This window comes from Trachypithecus francoisi, unplaced genomic scaffold (genome assembly GCF_009764315.1).
Source record: "Trachypithecus francoisi isolate TF-2019V2 unplaced genomic scaffold, Tfra_2.0 Contig00090, whole genome shotgun sequence".
NCBI lineage: Eukaryota > Metazoa > Chordata > Mammalia > Primates > Cercopithecidae > Trachypithecus > Trachypithecus francoisi.
The window spans coordinates 952,094-970,361 of record NW_022680471.1 but is presented as its reverse complement, the minus strand read 5'-3'; the positions used below and the strand labels follow the sequence as shown (position 1 = coordinate 970,361).

Below are 18,268 nucleotides of genomic sequence, written 5' to 3'. Positions count from 1 at the left end.
GTGACGCATCTCCAACCGCCCGGAGCCGCGGCCCGGCCAGCGCGCGCCCGACGCCCCGGGGAGCGCGCCTCGTGCACGCGCGCCGCCACGTGACCCCGTGCCGGCCAACGGGCGCGCCGGGATTTGGGGGATAAAGCGCGGCCCCGCGCACAGTTGCGGCGGGAGAGCGGCGGGGCCGAGAGCGTGACTCGCCTGCTCCGCGCTGCTTCCCCCGCGCCGCTTGCCCGCGCCGCCCGCGCAGCCATGTCCGAGGAGAAGCCCAAGGTAAGCGCGGCGCCCCCGCCCGCACGCGCGGCCATCGCGGGCGTCCCGGGCGCCTCCGCTGCCGCGCGCCACTCTCGCGGCCCTAGAAGACCGCGGCTTCCACGGGGACCCGCGCCCAGGCCTGCGGCGCCTCCCGCGCTCCCGCCCCTCCCCCGCTCCCGTCCGGCCGCGCCGCTCCCCTCCCCCGCCCGGCGGCGCTCGGCGGCGCGCCCCGCCTCCAGCCCGGCTCCGCCCCCAGCCCGACTCCACCCCCAGTCTGACTCCGCCCCAGCCAGACTCCGCCCCCAACCCGACTCCGCCTCCTTGCCCCCTATAGCGCCCCGCCCCTCCGCCCCCTGTAGCGCCCTGCCCCTAAGTGGGCCGGCCCAAGACGGGCCCCGCCCCGAAGCGCGCTGTGCCGCGAGCTCAGTCCTCGCCGGGCCTGGCCACGCCCCCGCTCCACGCCCATCTGCTCCCCAGCAGGGAAGGCGCGCGCCTAGCGCCTCCTAGACCGCCGGGTGTCGGGCCCCGCGCTGCTCCTGTCGAGCGCGGCGCCCTCGGATCCCGCCTCGGCAGTGTCCCTGAGGCGTCTTTGCGTGATCCTCTCCTGAGTCATTGCAGGGCGGGGTCGCCTTCTCCCCCGGCATCGCCCTGGGTGCGGGGACCTGTGTCAAGTGCACGGCGTTGGCTCAGGAGTAAGCGTCTGGGATTACCCCCGAGGGGCGCGCTCTGAGGGGCCTAGCCCCTGTGAGCAGTGCTGCCGTCCTTCCAGGGCGCCCATCACGCCCCTGGTATTCACCCACTTCTCCACACGTCGCCTGGCCATCGCGTCCCCCAGTCTGCGCCCATCCCTCTCCTTCGTGTCTCCCCGGTCGTGCCCCCAGTGTGCACCTACCCATCCCATCGCGCCTTGTGTGCACCCACCGCCTCTCCATCGCGTCCCCCGGTGTGCGCCTACCCCTCCCCATCGCGTACCCCGGTGTGCGCCCACCCCCCCATCACGCCTCCCATGGTGTGTGCCCACTCATCCCCATCATGCCCCACGGTGTGCGCTCTTGCCTCCCCATCAGTCTCCCGGTGTGCGCCCACCCCTCCCCATCATGCTCCCCGGTGTGCGCCCACTCCTCCCCATCAGTGTCCTTGGTGTGCGCCCACCCCTCCCTATTGCGTCCCCCTCCCCATCACACCCCCAGTGTGTTTCCACCCCTCCCCGTCGCGTCCCCTGGTGTGCGCCCACCCCTCTCCATCACACCCCCAGTGTGCGCCCACCCCTCCCCATCACCCCCAACGATGTGCGCCCACCCCTCCCCATCACGCCCCCTATGGTGTGTGCCCACCTCTCCCCATCACTCCCCTTAAGGTGTGTGCCCACCCCTCCCCATCATGCCCCACTGTGTGCACCCACCTCTCCCCATTGCGCCTCCCCTGCCATGCGCACCCACCCCTCCTTATCCAGCCTTGGGTGTGCTTTAGTTTCCCCCATTGCCACGCTGGGGTGTGCATCCTTCCAGTCTCAGTCCTGGGGTATGCACCCTTCATTCAGGTGCACTGGCTATTCCTTCTTGGGAGGGTCCTTAGTCGCAGTCTCCAGTGTTCATAAAAAGAGAACCTTTCCGAAGCCCTTGGTGTGCACTCCTGGCCTCTGTGTTACATCCTAGTGGAAGATGGCTAGAGCTGAAGGCTCTGGAAGGAGGCTGTCTCTGATACTGGCCTGGTCCTGGAGGTGACCACCCTCCCTTTACAGATGAGGGTGGAGGCTCAGTGCCAGACACTGGCGGAAACTGGGATGGAACCGTCCGGAACCATGGTTGTGGCCTCTGTAGAAGTCTGCACTCTGCTTGCTGTGGTCAGACTCCAAGGAAACCTCCCCTATCCAGATGGCATTTGGAGTGACCTTTGCTTTTTACGTTTTGACTCCAGTGAAGTCAACATTCTCCCACCCAGGGGTTGTTTAAATATTTAAATACTTGTTAAAACTAGGCCAGATATAAATGTCCTTTATGTTTTCATAGGTGGCTTCCTCTTAATGAAGAGTACATGTAATAAAATACGTGTGATACTCATTTTCTCAGCAGTGTTTACACTTAGCTCTGCCATGTGGTCAACCTCAGGCTCCAATTCCGTTGAAAACACTTGTTTAATTCCAGAATGATCGAGTGGCTGCCACCTCACAGGCCCTGCTCCTGGTGGGTCCCCTCAGCCCATGTGGGAGCAGCTCTACCCTCTGGAGCTCTGAGGAAGGGGAAGAAGTGGACTCTGGGGCCCAGTGGTGCTGGAAAGAAGAGCTTTTGGGTCAGGCAGGAGAACGTTCTGACTTCCCTGGATAGCTGAGGCGGAGGATTGACTAGCAAACTGAGGCCCATGTTTTTAGGGCTTCATTCTTTAACTCACAAGTTCACTTGCTTATTAGGAATTTACCAGGGGTCTGGGACAGACCGACATTCCTGGTGTCTGTCTGTTTGGAGCAGAGGCACTGTGGCCGACCCTGCCCTGCCCCAGCCTCTCCCGGGGCTGCAGCCATTACCCTGTGGGGACACGTGTGGGCCCTGTATCTGTGCCTTTGAACACACTCATATCTTCCTTCCCTAAAGAAGCCAGTGCATCCTCATGCTTGGGGAAGTGAAGGGGGCTCATGCAGGGGTCCCCACTTCCATCCTGCCTGGAGCTGTTTGCATGCTCTTCTCTCCTAGGCCAGTTTTCCCTGCGCTGGAGGCCACATTCGGGATGGGGGGATGGGGATGTGCCAGCTCACCACTCAGGCTGCCGCCAAGCCACCGGCGTCCCGGGAGTGGGCAAGGGTGTCTGGCCCAAGACTGGAGTTGGGGAGTGAGTGCCGCCCCAGGACCCGCACCTTCAGGTTCGCAGCTGTAGCCCCTCACTGCCAGGGCCCCTTGCCGGCCACTCTAGCTCTCTTGACAGAGCACCATAGCTCCCCAGGGTCTCCAGGAACCAAGCATAGGGGCAGTCCCCGGGTTCACCCTCAGGTGAGCCTTCTACATCCCACTCCCTGTATTTAGGCATCGCTGGGACAGTTGTCCCTCTCCCAGCCAGGGAAGGTAAGGAGAAGTGGAGAGAAAAGGCATGTAACGTACAGTGCTCCCTGTGGGCAGCAGCTCAGCATGGGGGGAAAGGGTACCAGGATGCTCCAGACTTGACTTTCAGAGTGAGCCGGAGGGCCCTGCCTCATTGCTTCACTCACAAACGACTTTATCCCAGCAATGCAGGCCGGCCACAACTCAAAATGCATTTTCAGGCAACAAGACATCCCAGTTGTGCCATTGTTGAGTAGCTTCAGGCATGGCATGAATTAAAAAATAAAAAGTACCACCTGCTGCCGCTCAGATGGGACAGTTTGAAACTAGAAAGTACACGGAAGTGGCTTCCCTCACATTTGCTGATGTCAGGGCAGCGAGAAGGAGGCTGGCTGCCTACTGTGGGAAGTGGCCGTCCTCAGTTGGATTCCAGAAGTCACCACTTGAATGTCCCACAGGTTTTCTCTGAGTCACAAATGTTTTCTTCTGATTTTGATTTCTTTCACTAATGCTATATAGCTGTGTGAGTTTTGGATATGTGTTTTTACTGATTTCATAAGAATTTTTTTAAAAAAGAGATGGGGTCTTGCTATGTTGCCCAGGCTGGTCTCAAACTCCTGGGCTCAAGCCATCCTTTCATGTCAGCTTCCCAAAGTACTGGGATAACAGGTGTGAGCCACCGTGCCCAGCCTACAAGAATAACTTTAAAATAAAGATGGATTTTCAGGCCAGGCGCGGTAGCTCAAGCCTGTAATCCCAGCACTTTGGGAGGCTGAGACGGGCGGATCACGAGGTCAGGAGATCAAGACCATCCTGGCTAACACGGTGAAACCCCATCTCTATTAAAAAATACAAAAAACTAGCCGGGCGAGGTGGCGGGTGCCTGTAGTCCCAGCTAATGTAGTCGGGAGGCTGAGGCAGGAGAATGGCGTAAACCCGGGAGGCGGAGCTTGCAGTGAGCTGAGATCCGGCCACTGCACTCCAGCCTGGGTGACAGAGCGAGACTCCGTGTCAAAAAAAAAAAAGAAAAAAAAAAGATGGATTTTCTCTGATTTTTCCCTAGACTTATTAAACAGGTTTTTTTCTTTGAATTAACAATGTCAGAGGACCGTAGGCTTGCATTGTTTTGCACATGAATGCTTAACAAGTGGAAGTTAAAAATAAATTCTGTGTAAAAATAAAACCATCACGAGTGACTCTGAATTGCTGGAGAATTTTAAGAATTAGGTTGGTTTTAATGACTGTAGAAAGCCAACAATTACCTAAAGACTTGCTCTTTCAAGTCGTGGTTATTTTGAGATACAGTTTTGAGGCCAGTCTCCGGTGTCTTCTGCAGGAGGGTGTGAAGACAGAGAACGACCACATCAACCTGAAGGTAGCCGGGCAGGACGGCTCCGTGGTGCAGTTCAAGATCAAGAGGCACACGCCACTGAGCAAGCTGATGAAGGCGTACTGCGAGAGGCAGGTGCGGCGCCTCGCTCCCCCATGGGGCCTCCCCGCGTGCGCGCTGCTCCTGTGTGCGCCAGGCATCCCCAGAGCACGGATGTAGCCGCTTGAGGTGCCCTCTTCGTGATGGGCAGGCGGGGGCTTGTGCTGTAAACCTAGCCTAGGCTGGGCTTGCTGACTGTGTCCCCCATGGCCTTTTATGAGGTGGAGGGACCTAGAGGCTCGGAGAAATGTGGTGCGTTTTTCTTCCTGATAAGGCGGCTGCCCAGGGTGCTGTGTTCTCCCTGGGGTGCTAACATCTGTGAAGTCTGTGACGCTGAAGGCTCTTGGGTGCCCTGCTCAGATCTGGCCATTCTGGGGCTGCAGGTGGCGTGTGCCCCATGCTGCTGTCACCCCGTCCTCACGTAGGAGCTGGCGTGGCCCTGAAGAAACACTGCCCTCATCTGCAGTGCGGTTTTCCATGTTGTTAGGAGGGGCGAGAAAGCTCATGATTCGTTCACCTGCTTCCTCAGTTTCAGGATAATGAGCTGCCTCACTGGCAGTGCCCAGCTGGGTGGATGCCTTCTGGCTGCTGTGTGTGACTTGGTGTGTGTGTGTGTCTGTTGTTCTTGGTAATGCTGTGGAGGACTCACCCTGGGCCAGGGGGTCCCTCTCTAAGCCACTCCTATGGGCTTTGCCCGCCAGCTGCTGTCTGGCGTGTCGGGGACCCGGCCCTGCAGCCAGGTGCTCTTCCCCAGGGAGCCCTGCTTGCCTGAGTGGGACCTAGAGGCTGCTTTTCTTCAGCTGCTCTGAAAATACAGCAACTTGTTGCCCTTTTATTTTACTCTTTTGCCTGTGGATTTTCAGTTAGATTTCCTCCTCTTTCCCTCCCACTTTGGATACCCTGCTCATAGGGGCAGTCACTGGCGACCACCTTGCACTCTTCATTGACAAGCAGACCCTCTGACTTCCTTTCTTCGTGTTTGCTGATGGCAGATCTTATTTTCACCTGCGAAAGGTGAGACTGAGCTTCCAGACACAGAGGCTCCGGTCTTCCCAGCAGAGTGAGTGGCCTGGCGCCATGCAGGCCCCGTGACCCAGCCTCTGCCTGGTCCTGGACCCTGGCCCTTGTTGGAGTTTGTGCTGCCTGGGCTGGTGGCCACATTCTCCCCTGCGCTGCGGGATGGCAGGTGTGTGGGGCCGTGTACATGTGGCGGGGGCTCTGCCCTTCCCCCTGCTCTTCCAGGGCTCCCCTCCTGCCCCACCTGCACTGCTGCTTGTGAGGCTGGCTACTCAGCCATGGTCCAGGGCCCCCTGTTCAAATCCTAGAGGTTCTCTCTTGGTGTTTCCTGCATTAGTCCTCCTCCCTTTTGTGTTTTGTGGTGGAGTACATCCTCCAGGGTCTTCTCAGAACAGGCACAGAAGGGTAGCGTCTTTGAGACACTGCATGGCTGAACGTGACTTTTGCTTTTATAAACCTTCACACTTCAGTATGTGGCTGCACGCAGTATTCTTGGTTGAAACTCTTTTTTTTTTTTTTCTTTCAGAGATCAGCCATGAGAATAGTTCCCAATGTTAAAAGTGAAAAGTTTGCCAGGCTTGGTAGTTTATGCCTGTAATCCCAGCACTTTGGGAGGCTGATGTGGGAGGATCATCTGAGGTCAGGAGTTCAAGACCAGCCTGGGCAACACAGGGAGACCCTGTCTCTACGAAACATTAAAAAAATTAACCAGGTGTGGTGGCGCAAGCCTGTAGTCCCAGCTACTCAGGAGGCTGAGGTGGCAGGATTGTTTGAGCCCAGGAGGTGGAGGCTGCAGGGAGCTGAGGTCGTATCACTGCTGCAGCCTGGGTGACAGAGCAAGACCCTGTCTCAAAGGAAAAAATAAAAAAAAAAGTGAGAAGTTCAGTGGATTCTGATTCTCTGTGCTTTGTTTGTAACTTAGTTTTTCTCTGGAAGTATCTGGGACCATATTCTGGCATTCCAGTGTTCCCTTATGTGCCTCAGAGGTGGGTGATTTTATCACGCATGCTGCTGGGTACTTTACGGGTCTGGACATTTATTTTTATTCAAGAAATATGCCCTATGTTAGTTCTTTGATAATTTGTGTCCTTCTCCACACTCTGGTCCCTCTTTTTGGAGTTCCTGTTCCTCCTGCTGCTAATTGTCCTAGTTTACATTTGATAATTCGTCTCCCATTTTGCTTTGGGCTTTATTATTGCTGTTGGTCTCCTTTCCAGGAGGTCATTTCAACTTTATCTTTCCACTTTCTGTGGACATTCTTATCTCTGTCGTGATTTTTAATTTCCAAAAGTTCTTTTCTCTTTCTGTTCTTTGAGTGTTCTTTTTTTCTCAATAGCAGTTTATTTATTTATTTTTTGAGACGGTCTCGCTCTGTCCCCTAAGCTGGAGCACAGTGGTTCATGTGTGGATCATGGTTCACTGCAGCCTTGACCCCGGGGCTCAAGTGATCCACTCACCTCAGCCTCCCGAGTAGGTGGGACTACAGGTACACGCCACCACACCTGGCTAATTTTTTTATTTTGTGGAGATGGGGTCTCCCTATGTGGTCCAGGTTGGTCTCGAATTCCTGGGCTCAAGTGATCCTCCTGCTTGTGTCTCCCACAGTGCTGGGATTACAGGTGTGAGCCACCATCCCCATCCTCAGTAGCAACTGATTGTTTTCTGAAGGTAGTATTATTTTTCACTTCCCATAGAACTTGAATTGTGAGTGTAGGTGTGTGTGGTGTGTATGTCCATGTCTTTGTGCATGTGTGTGTATGTGTGGGTGTGTGTGCATGTGTGGGCCTGTGTTGGGAGCGTTCTCCTGCCTCCTTCCTGTCTGTTCTCCTCTGTGCTCCTCCCCTCCTCTCCTCTCTGGGCTGCTGCACAGTGAGCCTTACCCTGACTGCTGTCATGCAGGCTGACTTCTGTGCAAGCATGGAGCACTGAGAAGCTGTTGAGAAGCCATGTACATGAATGGCTGTGCTGCCAGGGCTGTGTGTCCCTGGGGTGACCTGTCTGGATTGTGGGTTTTGGAAGCACCCAGATGCTAAGTTTGAGAGTTGAGTCCTCCAGTCTCTGGCCAGCCTCCTGGGGGCACATCTGGAGGGGAGAGGGGACTTGGCGCGCAGCGCTGGGGGCATGTGCTTCCATGGGCCTGTTTTTGTCCTACACCTGGAGCTCTGCACCCACCTCTTCAGAAAGCAGACCTCCTGTGTGCTGCCGTGGGAGGCACAGGGTTGTGGGGGTCCTGCTGGAAGTCTGCATGTCAACTTCCAGGCAGCTGTTCAGAATCAGCTGCCTGCCACACAGGCTGATTGTGCCCAGTCCCTCCGCCCCAGGGTCCTAATCCAGTGTCCATCAGACCACCAGTGTCCACGCCTCAGTAGCCTCTGGCCCAGCCCAGCATTGACATCTCTGCCCATCCCTGCTCCCATTTTCTTTTTGCTTGCTGTTTGTGCCTTTCTCATTTACGTCATTTCAGTGGGGTTTCAGGAGGGAGCAGAGATGCACATTTTAACCCCGTCTGTCCTGTTTCAGTTAAATCAGAACTGCTTGTTGAGGAAATGTTTCTGCCCCGACCACGTTTCTCCATTCCCTCAGGACACAGAAAGGCTGTGTGCTCTCTTTCCTGCTGCCCTCCACAAGGCCAAAGTCATGGTGGTGACTGCTCCCTGGCCTCACGCAGCCTTCTTATCTGTCCCTCATTGGCACACAACCTGTTCCTCGCTGAGAACTTTGTAAAGGGGGAAGGTGGTGGTGCCAGCATTGTAGAATTTCTACTCCGCTTCTGGAAGGAAATGGGAGGGATGACCCAGGACAGGTCAGGGCACCAGGACAGAGAAGATTCAGTGTTTGAACTGACCATTTCACACAGCCACTGCACTGAGAAACTTTGATTGAAAAGCTAGCCGCTGGAAGATTAGTATTCACCCGGTGGCTCACTTGCCCTCCCCTGGCACATCACCAATGCTAGTCCAGCTTTTTTCCTGCTGAGGGATGCATCCTCTCTTCAGAGACCTCCTGGCTGACAGCTGTCTGAGCCAGCATCACTGTGACAGGTTACCTTTCCTCACCTGGGTTTCGTATGTTAAGAAAGTGGATTTTAGAGGCAGATGAGTTTGGATGTTAGTCTAGGATATCTCTTGTTTTCTCGTGTTTGAATGTTAAGTCTGCTTTCCTTCTGCCATGGACAACTTAGCTATCTGCTTTGAAACTGAACTGACACTGAGTTGGCTTTAAGAAGTTCCCAGGATACAGTGGTGTAACAAAACCCGGGATGAAAATGAGCTGTTTTAGCCCATCAGAGAGAAGATGGTAGAAAAGTGGGTTCTGAAAGCAGTGGTGTCAGGCACTGCGTGAAAGAGATTGTAGGCCCACTGGTGAGTTTTTAATACTGAACTGGATCATAAATCTGCATATCAGAATGCTGATACTTGGATTAAAATATTTGATTTTTGAATTAAGCTGTATCTGGACATGTTTAATGGCGACTGCTTTTCCTTTTCAGGGTTTGTCAATGAGACAGATTAGATTCAGGTTTGACGGGCAGCCAATTAATGAAACTGACACTCCAGCACAGGTATGGAGCTGGCTTTGCGTGGTTCCAGGGCGACTTCCGATTTGCGTTGGGTAACTGCCATTTGGGATATGCTTATTTGAGAATCGTAGATGGGAGCTCATACAGAATGCCTTCCTTTTTTTCCTTAATGATATTGATTATTAGATTATTTATTTTTCAAATTTTAGATTTAAATTTTCAAATGAGAAAACTGCTTTGCAGACATCATTCTTTTTTTTTTTTTTTTTTGAGATGGAGTCTCGCTCTGTCGCCCAGGCTGGAGTGCAGTGGCTGGATCTTGGCTTACTGCAAGCTCCACCTCCCGGGTTCATGCCATTCTCCTGCCTCAGCCTCCCCAGTAGCTGGGACTACAGGTGCCCACCACCTCGCCCGGCTAGTTTTTTTGTATTTTTTAGTAGGGACGGGGTTTCACTGGGTTAGCCAGGATGGTCTCAATCTGCTGACCTCGTGATCTGCCCATCTTGGCCTCCCAAAGTGCTGGGATTACAGGCTTGAGCCACTGCGCCCGGCCCCAGACATCATTCTTGCTGTTTGGAGATGGAGTGAGTGCTGGGCCCGTCCTCACTGTAAGGGAAGCGGGGGTGTGAGGACCACTCAGTGGCCCCTTCCTGCCCATCCTCTGGACACTTGCAGTTGTAGCCCGTGTGCAGCTCAGGGGCCGACTGGATTCTTGTGCCCTTTAAGTAACTTGCACAAGTGACGTGGGTGGGCAGAATGTGCCATCACACCCGATCATCCGTCTGCACAGGTTGCTTCTCTCATGTACCTGTCACATGCCGAAATGAATGAGATTTCATATATCACATCGCAGGGCATCATATTGTCGTGGAAAGAGCTTTGGACTTGGAAACAGACTTTTTTTTTTTGAGATGGAGTCTCGCTCTGTCACCCAGGCTGGAGTGCAGTGGCGCGAACTTGGCTCACTGCAGGCTCTGCCTCCCGGGTTCACGCCATTCTCCTGCCTCAGCCTCCCGAGTAGCTAGGACTACAGGTGCCCGCCACTGCGCCCGGCTAATTTTTTTGTACTTTTAGTAGAGACGGGGTTTCACCATGTTAGCCAGGATGGTCTTGATTTCCTGACCTCGCCCACCTCGGCCTCCCAAAGTGGTGGAATTACAGGCATGAGCCACTGTGCCTGGCTGAAACAGACTTTTTTTAAAAACTTGGTTCAAGTTGCAGCTCTTGTCATTTGTCAGCTGATGGCCCTGTGACCAAGAGTCACTTCATCCTGTGGAGGCTCAGTTTTGTCTGTCTGTAAATGGAGCTTTTTCTCCCTTTCAAAGTTGTGAGAATCCACTGGAATGTTTTATGTGGAAATATTTTTGCAAAACATTTAGTATTTTAAACATTTAATATTCAGTATTTAGTAAATATTGAAAACATCTTTGCAATAAGTATCCATTTCTAGCTACTTTACGAAATCTACACACTGTTAAGAAGTGGCAGCTCTGGGAGTGTTCACCAGGGAGAGGCTGCTGAGAGCAGCTGAGCAGGGAGGGCCTTGTGGAGTCTCCAGGACTTGACTGGGAGTCAGGGGGCAGGCTGTGGACAGGTGGACCAAGAGGCAGAGGGAGCCCTGCCTGGGGGCTCTCCTTCCGGCCGGTAGTGTCGGTGGCAGGGTGAGGGTGGCCGACAGCCCCGATGGGACTTCTTTCCATTTGGGAGCATGACTGCTTCCAGCCTTGCTGAGTCTCTATAGGAACTGGCAGAAGCTTCCTCTTGCTCAGAGGATGGAAGATGATCAGGGTGGGTGTTTTGCGCCCACTGTGTCGGGAGGAGAGAAGTGAGCAGGGGTGCTTCACCACCTTGCCTGGGCTTTGAACGGGGAGGGGCAGGAGAAGCCAGCCGTGGACCCTCACTTGATGGGCCCTTCTGTGAGCTGGGGGCTTTGGCTTTCATGGCATGGTCCCCCGCACTTGGTATAAAGCGCATGGCTCCCGCGGGTCCTAGGACTCAGTGCTGCTAATCAGATGTTCTTAAGTAGAATCTGATTTTGTGTAATTTTTCAGTAAGAATTTTAGACATTTCAGTTTATCTTCTAGACTCAGTTTTTCTCTCAGTTAACATTTTAGCTGTGAATCTGCTTTTGTGAGTTTTGTTAGGGGAAGCTTGCTGAACCGTAACGGCTATGCTGAGCACATAGCAATGCCTCTTCCATGCGTGCTGAGCTGCAGTGAGGGGACGGACAGGAGCCAAGGTGGGATCAGGTGATGTCGCTAGTGTCAGGGAACACTCATGCTGGGGGGATCTTCCCACTCTCTGATGAAAACTAACAAGCTCCCCTCTCTCTCGGTGTGCCTGCTGTGACAACCCTGACAGCTGGAGATGGAGGACGAGGACACCATCGACGTGTTCCAGCAGCAGACAGGAGGTGCGCCGGAGAGCAGCCTGGCAGGCCGTGGTTTCTAGAGGGCCTGTCCCCAGCTCAGGCCGTCCGTCTTTGCATTGCTGTTGAATGGTGAGCACATGACCATGCCGACCACAAAGGCGTCTGCGGAAACTCGAGGACATTCACCACAATGATTTTCCTCTCTCTGATGTACTTCAAGTGCAACTCGAAACTATATCTGCAGGGATGAATCTGTAACTTAAATTGGGCCAATCAGAATTGTTATCTTTGTTCAGGTAAAATGAGTTGCAAGGTATTTTGGGTTTTTTTGTGTATTCATTTGTGTTTTTCCCCCCACCTAAAACATTTTTTAACCCCAGAATTATAGCCTGAATGTTCGCTTTTAGTCTGGCCAGGGATTTGACTCCTGAGTTGCTGCCTCTCCCCCGCTCACTCCAGTCACACAGAGAATTGATGCTTCCCGCAGTGGGGGTGCGGCTCTTGGACAGGTAACGGGGGCAAGGTGGGTAGGGAGGATAGACTGTCACTTGCTGTTATAGGCACAGGTGATTAAAATGCTAAATATTGCAAATGTATGCTTTGTCAGTATATGGAAAAGTTGAAGGGAAAATACTGGAATGCTTCTTCAAAGGTTAAAAAATAACTGGGTCCTTTGGTAATTTGACCCCACGTGCTCTCTGGCCCTCAAGCATGTAATCTCGGGGTCTGAGGCCCAGGACCCACCCCCCTGCCACCCCTCCCACCCCACTCCCTGCTCAGTACCTGGCGTTGGTACACAAGCAAGGATTGGCACAGCCAAAATTGGCTTTTCTCTTCCTCTTAATATTGAAGAAATTCCCATATTTCTCATTTGGTAATGGTGTTGTGGCCTCAGATTTCTTCCAGTATTTGCTTCTGATGAATAATTATGGTCTATACATAAAAAAGTAAGATTAAGTATTGCTGAATTTGCAGTTACGTTGTCGTGTAAAAGAGCTACTTCCAAGTGTGGTTACAAATGAACCCATGGAATGATGACTTCATGTTCTTCTCGTGGGTTTGTGCTGTGCTGCTTTCCAAATATGTATTGAATTTATGCATTAGTCTGGTGATTTCAGTTCTGTGAAATATCTTGGGATCTATACCAATTAAACATTTTCATAGTTCTGCCTACCGTCCTTCCCTGAGGCTCCATTGCTGCTTGGTGGCCATTCTCTGCCTTTTTATAGTCACCTGAACAACCACCCATTATCTCTTGCTTGCTTGAAATCTTGCTGAAATGTTCTCATTTCCTGTTTGCTGTATGGGCTCGGGTGGGATGTTTGTTGGTTCTGTTGTGTTTATTCACCAATTTGTACATTATTTGTTGTCCTTTACTACTGTAAACAGTAAATATAGTTTGGTATTCTGTCTCTTGGCTTCTACTAAACACTGCATTTGAAGGTTGGGGCGTACCGGTACAGTTCAGTGTTTGAATTGACCATTCCGCGTGGCCACTGCATGGAGAAACTTTGATTGAAAACCTAGCCGCTGGAAGGTTAGTATTCACCCAGCGGCTCATTTCCCCTCCCCTGGCACATCAACAATGCTAGTCCAGCCTTTTTCCTGCTGAGGGATGTAGCCTCTCCTCAGAGACCTGGCTGACAGCTGTCTGAGCCACCATCACTGTGACAGGTTACCCTTCCTCTCCTGGGTTTCATATGTAAAGAAAGGGTGGATTTTAGAGGCAGATGAGCTTGGGTGTTAGTCTAGGACATCTCTCGTTTTCTGGTGTTTGAATGTAAGTCAGCTTTCCTTCTGCCATGGACAACTTACCTATCTGCTTTGAAATGGAACTGACATTGATTTGGCTTTTAAGAATTTCCCAGTACGCAATGGTGTAACAAAACCCAGGTTGAAAATGAGCTGTTTTAGCCCATCAGTTGAGTGAACCCAAGGTGAAGAAAAATGGGCATCTGTGGAGATGGAATACGTGATTCACTTGCACCAGGAAGAGTGCACAGATTAAGGCACACTACAGAGACAGGGACATCCACCAGATTCCCTAGGCAGCCTGAGGCGAAGGGGCTGCCAAAATCCATGAGGAAAGGGATGTGTCTCAGGCACCATAGGTTAGATGAGAATAATGGCCAGGAGCATATGTGGATGTATTAGGGCAGTGCTGCTTGAACTTCCATCCACAACACCTCACAGCAGAAGAACCAGCAGGATGTTTTTAAAAATTTTTAGAGATGGGGGTCTCACTATATTGCTGTATTAGTGCATCATCACATTATTATGAAGAACTGCCTGAGACTGTGGTAATTTATAAAGAAAAGAGGTTTAATTGACTCATAGTTCTGTAGGCTGTACAGGAAGCATGGCTAGGGAGGCCTCAGGAAACTCATGGCAGAAGAGGAAGGAGGCACGTCTTACATGGTTGGAGCAGGAGGGAGATGCCACACACTTTTAAACAAGCACATCTTGTGAGAACTCACTGTAACAACAGCAGGGGAAAATCTGCCTCCATGATCCAATCACCTCCTACCAGGCCCCTCCTCCAACACTGGGGATTACAATTCAACCATAAGGTTTGGGCATGGACACAAATCCAAACTATAAATTAGTTGCCCAAGCTGATCTCAGACTCCTGGCCTCAAGTGATCCTCCTGCCTCAGCCTCTCAAGTAGTTGAGATTACAGGCGTGAGCCACGGCGCCCACCAAAGGCATGTTCTTGAGGTTGTCTTTTCTCTGAGATTTACGCGAATTGTGCATTTGGAAAAATAGCTTTGTTGGGATTACTATTTTCAAGAACATTATGAGAAACTGAATCTTTGGGTTAAACTGATGCTCCTGGAGGAGAGATGCCCTATTTATCCTGGTATCTATGCCTGGGGTTCCAACGGGAACTTCTCGTTTTTGCACCGAAAGGTTCACATCCCAGGAACCCCCACTCCCAGGAAACTTGTCATCTTAGCCATGCTGCAGGAGTGCCCAGCTGGAAACGCGTGATGTTCGTGGGAAAGCCCCACCGTGTAACATGGGTTAAGCTGTGAGGTCCTTTTTATATTTCAGAACTTTAGTTGCTAAAGATAGAAGGCATTAATTTTATTCTGTACAGTTGGCCTCGCTAGGGTGTGCTGCCATGCAGTATTCCACACTGGCTGCTCAGAACCCCTGGGGCTCCAGTGCCACTTGATCCAAGTTGAGAGTTGCACGAGTTAGCCGATTAAAATACAGGATGCCCAGCTAAACTTGAGTTTCACATAAGGAAGTGAGCGATGACCATGAAAAGAAACGCTGCAGAGAGCCTGGTTCTCTGAAGATAAGGTGGTGTAACAGCGCTGTTGAGGGAGAGACTGCCATCTTATTTCAGCAACCCATATTTTGGACTTTTGTCACTTGAAGCCGAAGTTAATCCTGATAGAAGCTGTAAACCACATTTCTGAAAAACAGTAATTGGAGAACATACAGTGTTCTACAGTAAGATGTCTGGAGAAGATTGATAAAATTATGAAAATATCAAGCATATGATGTTATAGTGAGCGTCACGGCATTGACAGTAATGCTTTATTGCCCATATTCCCCATAACTGGAAAAGGGGAGCTGCTTTCCTTTAGTAGCACTGGACAGAAACGTCTTGGGGTGTGGGGTGCTGTCTGATTACAGAGAGAACAGCTCTTGAATGGGGGAGGAAACACCTCCATTGTGACTTTTTGCACATTGCATTTGCACAAATTACTCTCTGAAACAGTCTCAAAGAACGATGTCAATTTTATAAAGCACTGTGGTCATTTGAAAAGATAGAGGTAGACTGAAATTTTGAATTTTAGGGAATTTTCCTACAATATGCATACTTGTGAAGTTTGCATTGTTAAATTTCATTTGATTTGACAAATCCGTATTAAGAGTATATGGTGTCCAGGTACAGAGGCTGCCCCAGAAACAAGACAGAAGTAGGCAGAGACCCTTGGCTCTCATGGAACACGGTTTTGGTTAGAAGCAACAGATAAGGGTAATAAATGTATAGCATTCTAGTAAGTTCTACAGTACGGTGTGTTGGGTAGGATATGCAGAGAAAAAGGTATGCGGTGAAGGCCGGGTGGTGATGGTCTAGGCCACACTGAAGACGCAACATTTGAGCACAGACTGAAAGAGGGTGGGAAGAGTCGGGGACAAGAGCCGCCAGAAGTGTTTCTGGGGTGGGAAAAGTCAGGGACTCTGAACTAGGCCAGGGCAGCTGGAGTGGAGTGAGAGGGAGGGAGGGTCTGGGAGGAAGGCGGGGTGGCCCAAGGTAGAGCAGCGTGTGAATGTGATCAGACTTCTTTTACAGGGATCATCTGCAATGCTGGAAAGGAAAAGACAGATGAAGAGGTTATTGCAACAAACAGCCAGGCAAGAGATGCAGACTTTTTTTTGCAAAGGTGTGTGTGTATATACATCCTTGCACTGGACAGCCACGAAGCACTCACTGTGAAGTGAGTAAGGATGTGGGTTCAAATCGCTCACCTATTCACAGCGGGTCAATCGGGAAAGCACACCCACTCAGTACAGCCATTATGGGAAAATGGCTCGCTCCTTACAGGATCCTCAACTGTGGAGAGGCCGGGAGCCCACGCGGGTCACTGGGGAGTCTCTCAGCACCCCAGGGGCTCGGGCAGGGACCTGAACCGCGCCCTCCCTCCGGGGGTGCCCTGGGGTCGAGGCTGCCCAGCGGAGCCGCACAACACGTGGAGAAAACGCGCCAGGACAGCCAACCTTCCCACCTTTTCAAACCTGAAACCCGGCCGGCCGCGGGCGGTTGGAACGTTCACTGCGGACCCGCGCCTCAGGCGCCTTGTTCGCAGTCCCCGACCTCCCCGTGACCTCCATCTCGTCTCCGCCCTCCCTCCCCAACCTCCATCCTCCCCCCTACAAACGCCGTCCTCCCGCCCTTCGGCAGCGCGCGGCTGGCACAGAACAGGCAGCGCACACACTAGAACAGGCGCCACCGTTCAGTAAGTCTCTATAAGACCAGGACCCTGAGGCCTCTGTAAGTGCCGGGACCGGAACCAACCACGCAGAGCGACTAAGGCCGGGGCAAGAGCCGAGAGAACCGTAACCGCTGCCGCCCGTTGAACTCCCACCGCCCCGACAGCGCGCCTCGACGATTGCGCACGCGCGCTACGCACCACGCCCCGGAAGAGTTCCTGGGCCCGTGACGGTGACCCGGAAGCAGCCCCCGGTGTCGGGGCAGGAGGGACGCGCGCGGCTGAGGCGAGGTCGTTCAGCGCAGCTGTTGCGGGGCCATGGCGGGGACGGCGCTGAAGAGACTGATGGCCGAGTACAAACGTGAGTTCGGGGACCTGGGCGGTCAGCAGCGTCCCGCATTCCTGCTCCCGGACCCACGTCGTCCGGCGGGGCTGGGGCAGGGAGCCTGGCGGGGGAGCCGGGCCCGGGGCCTCCACCGCGAGCCCCGCTGTGGGTTCGGCGGAGCGCCGCTCTCTGCGCCCGCTGCCCGCCGTCACGCGTAAAGTGTGAGGAGAAGCCTTCCCAGCGTCAGTAAAGGCAGCGCCGGCGCCGTGTTAGTTGAGAGCACACACGGTTGAGTCTTTGCGGGCCTTTTTTCCCCCTTTTTTGTTAATTCTTTTCTTGGCAGCCTTGAGAACGTGCAGTGAGAGCTTGGGGAAGACGGCCTGAATTGCTGCTGAGGAATTGGGGGGAAAAATGTATGCGTTAAAAGGGGAAAGTCTCGTTGGTGGAGCTTTAGGTGAAAGGTCGGATTTTGGCTTTCACTCTAATGAAGGAAAAGGGCTTTTGAACAGTGCCACCTGTCACTCCTCCTAGGTAGTGTTGAGAAACCCTCATGAGTGCTTTCCTACCCGGTACATTAGATATTTCTAATGTCTGGGGAGAGCGAAGGGAGGAATGAGAACCTAGGAGCACTCGGCATTCCATCGTTCGACCCCGAATTCCCGCTCGGAAGAACTGCTGCGAGAAGTCTTGGAATGCCATTGTGTTGAAAGCGCCAGAAACGTGACTCGCCGGCGGAGACAAGATAGTAGCCGACTAAGAGCAGGGCCTGAATGCAGACCCGGCCTCTCTACTCCTTCGCTCTTTGACCTTGTTCCTCTCTCGCAGTCTCTGCAGTTTCTTTATCTTAAAAGGTTAAAGTTGATACTGCAGGTGAAGTGCTTAGCAAAAAACCTGATGTGTAAACTCTTAATAAAGTTAGCCGCTGCTTTTGTAATTAGATTGAGGGTAATTTTGGAAGAAAGTTAAAAATAAGCTAAAATAATGAATGTGATAAAACAAAAATAAGTGGTGAATATACATGTAGCTTGATTTCGTATAGCTGTATTGGTGACTCTGCACAGTGAGAGTTGATGTTTGGCTTAAGCAAGCAAAAACATTGCAAATGCAGGTTCACTCACGTATGGTCATTCATCCCTTGGTATCTGGAGGGGATTGGTTCCAGGCCCACCTGCAGATACAGATGCTCAAGTCCCTACTATAAAGTGGCGTGGTATTTGCGTTTAATGTATGCATAGCCTCTCATAACTTTTAAATCATCTCAAGGTTTACTTCTAGTACCTAATGCAGTGTAAATGCTGCGCAGTTATACTGGTTTTTTTTACTTGTATTTTTAAATCGTTATTTTTTTCAAATATTTTGCATTCCTGGTTGGTCGAATCCA

General features: G+C 52.3%; 2 protein-coding genes and 1 long non-coding RNA gene across 3 annotated transcripts in view; 2 read left to right on the top strand and 1 right to left on the bottom strand.

The window, feature by feature from the left end:
• The first annotated feature begins 76 nt into the window (after positions 1-76).
• On the top strand, positions 77-13,024 carry SUMO3 (small ubiquitin like modifier 3). The gene is made up of 4 exons (XM_033233337.1): positions 77-264; positions 4,612-4,740; positions 9,212-9,283; positions 11,603-13,024. Exons 1-4 carry the CDS (start codon positions 244-246, stop codon positions 11,690-11,692), a joined length of 312 nt encoding a protein of 103 aa, XP_033089228.1. The 5' UTR covers positions 77-243; the 3' UTR covers positions 11,693-13,024.
• Positions 13,025-14,215: 1,191 nt separating this feature from the next.
• On the bottom strand, positions 14,216-16,743 carry LOC117096134. Its single transcript, XR_004442364.1, has 3 exons — positions 16,649-16,743; positions 16,102-16,186; positions 14,216-15,037 (listed from the first exon to the last, which is right to left on the bottom strand). It is a non-coding gene; the product is annotated as an uncharacterized LOC117096134 (long non-coding RNA).
• Positions 16,607-18,268, top strand: part of UBE2G2 (ubiquitin conjugating enzyme E2 G2) — a 34,309-nt gene continuing 32,647 nt past the window's right edge. The window contains exon 1 of the mRNA XM_033232953.1: positions 16,607-16,923. Within this exon, the coding sequence (XP_033088844.1) occupies positions 16,881-16,923 (43 nt within the window). The 5' untranslated portion in view covers positions 16,607-16,880. The remainder of the gene's footprint in view (positions 16,924-18,268) is intronic.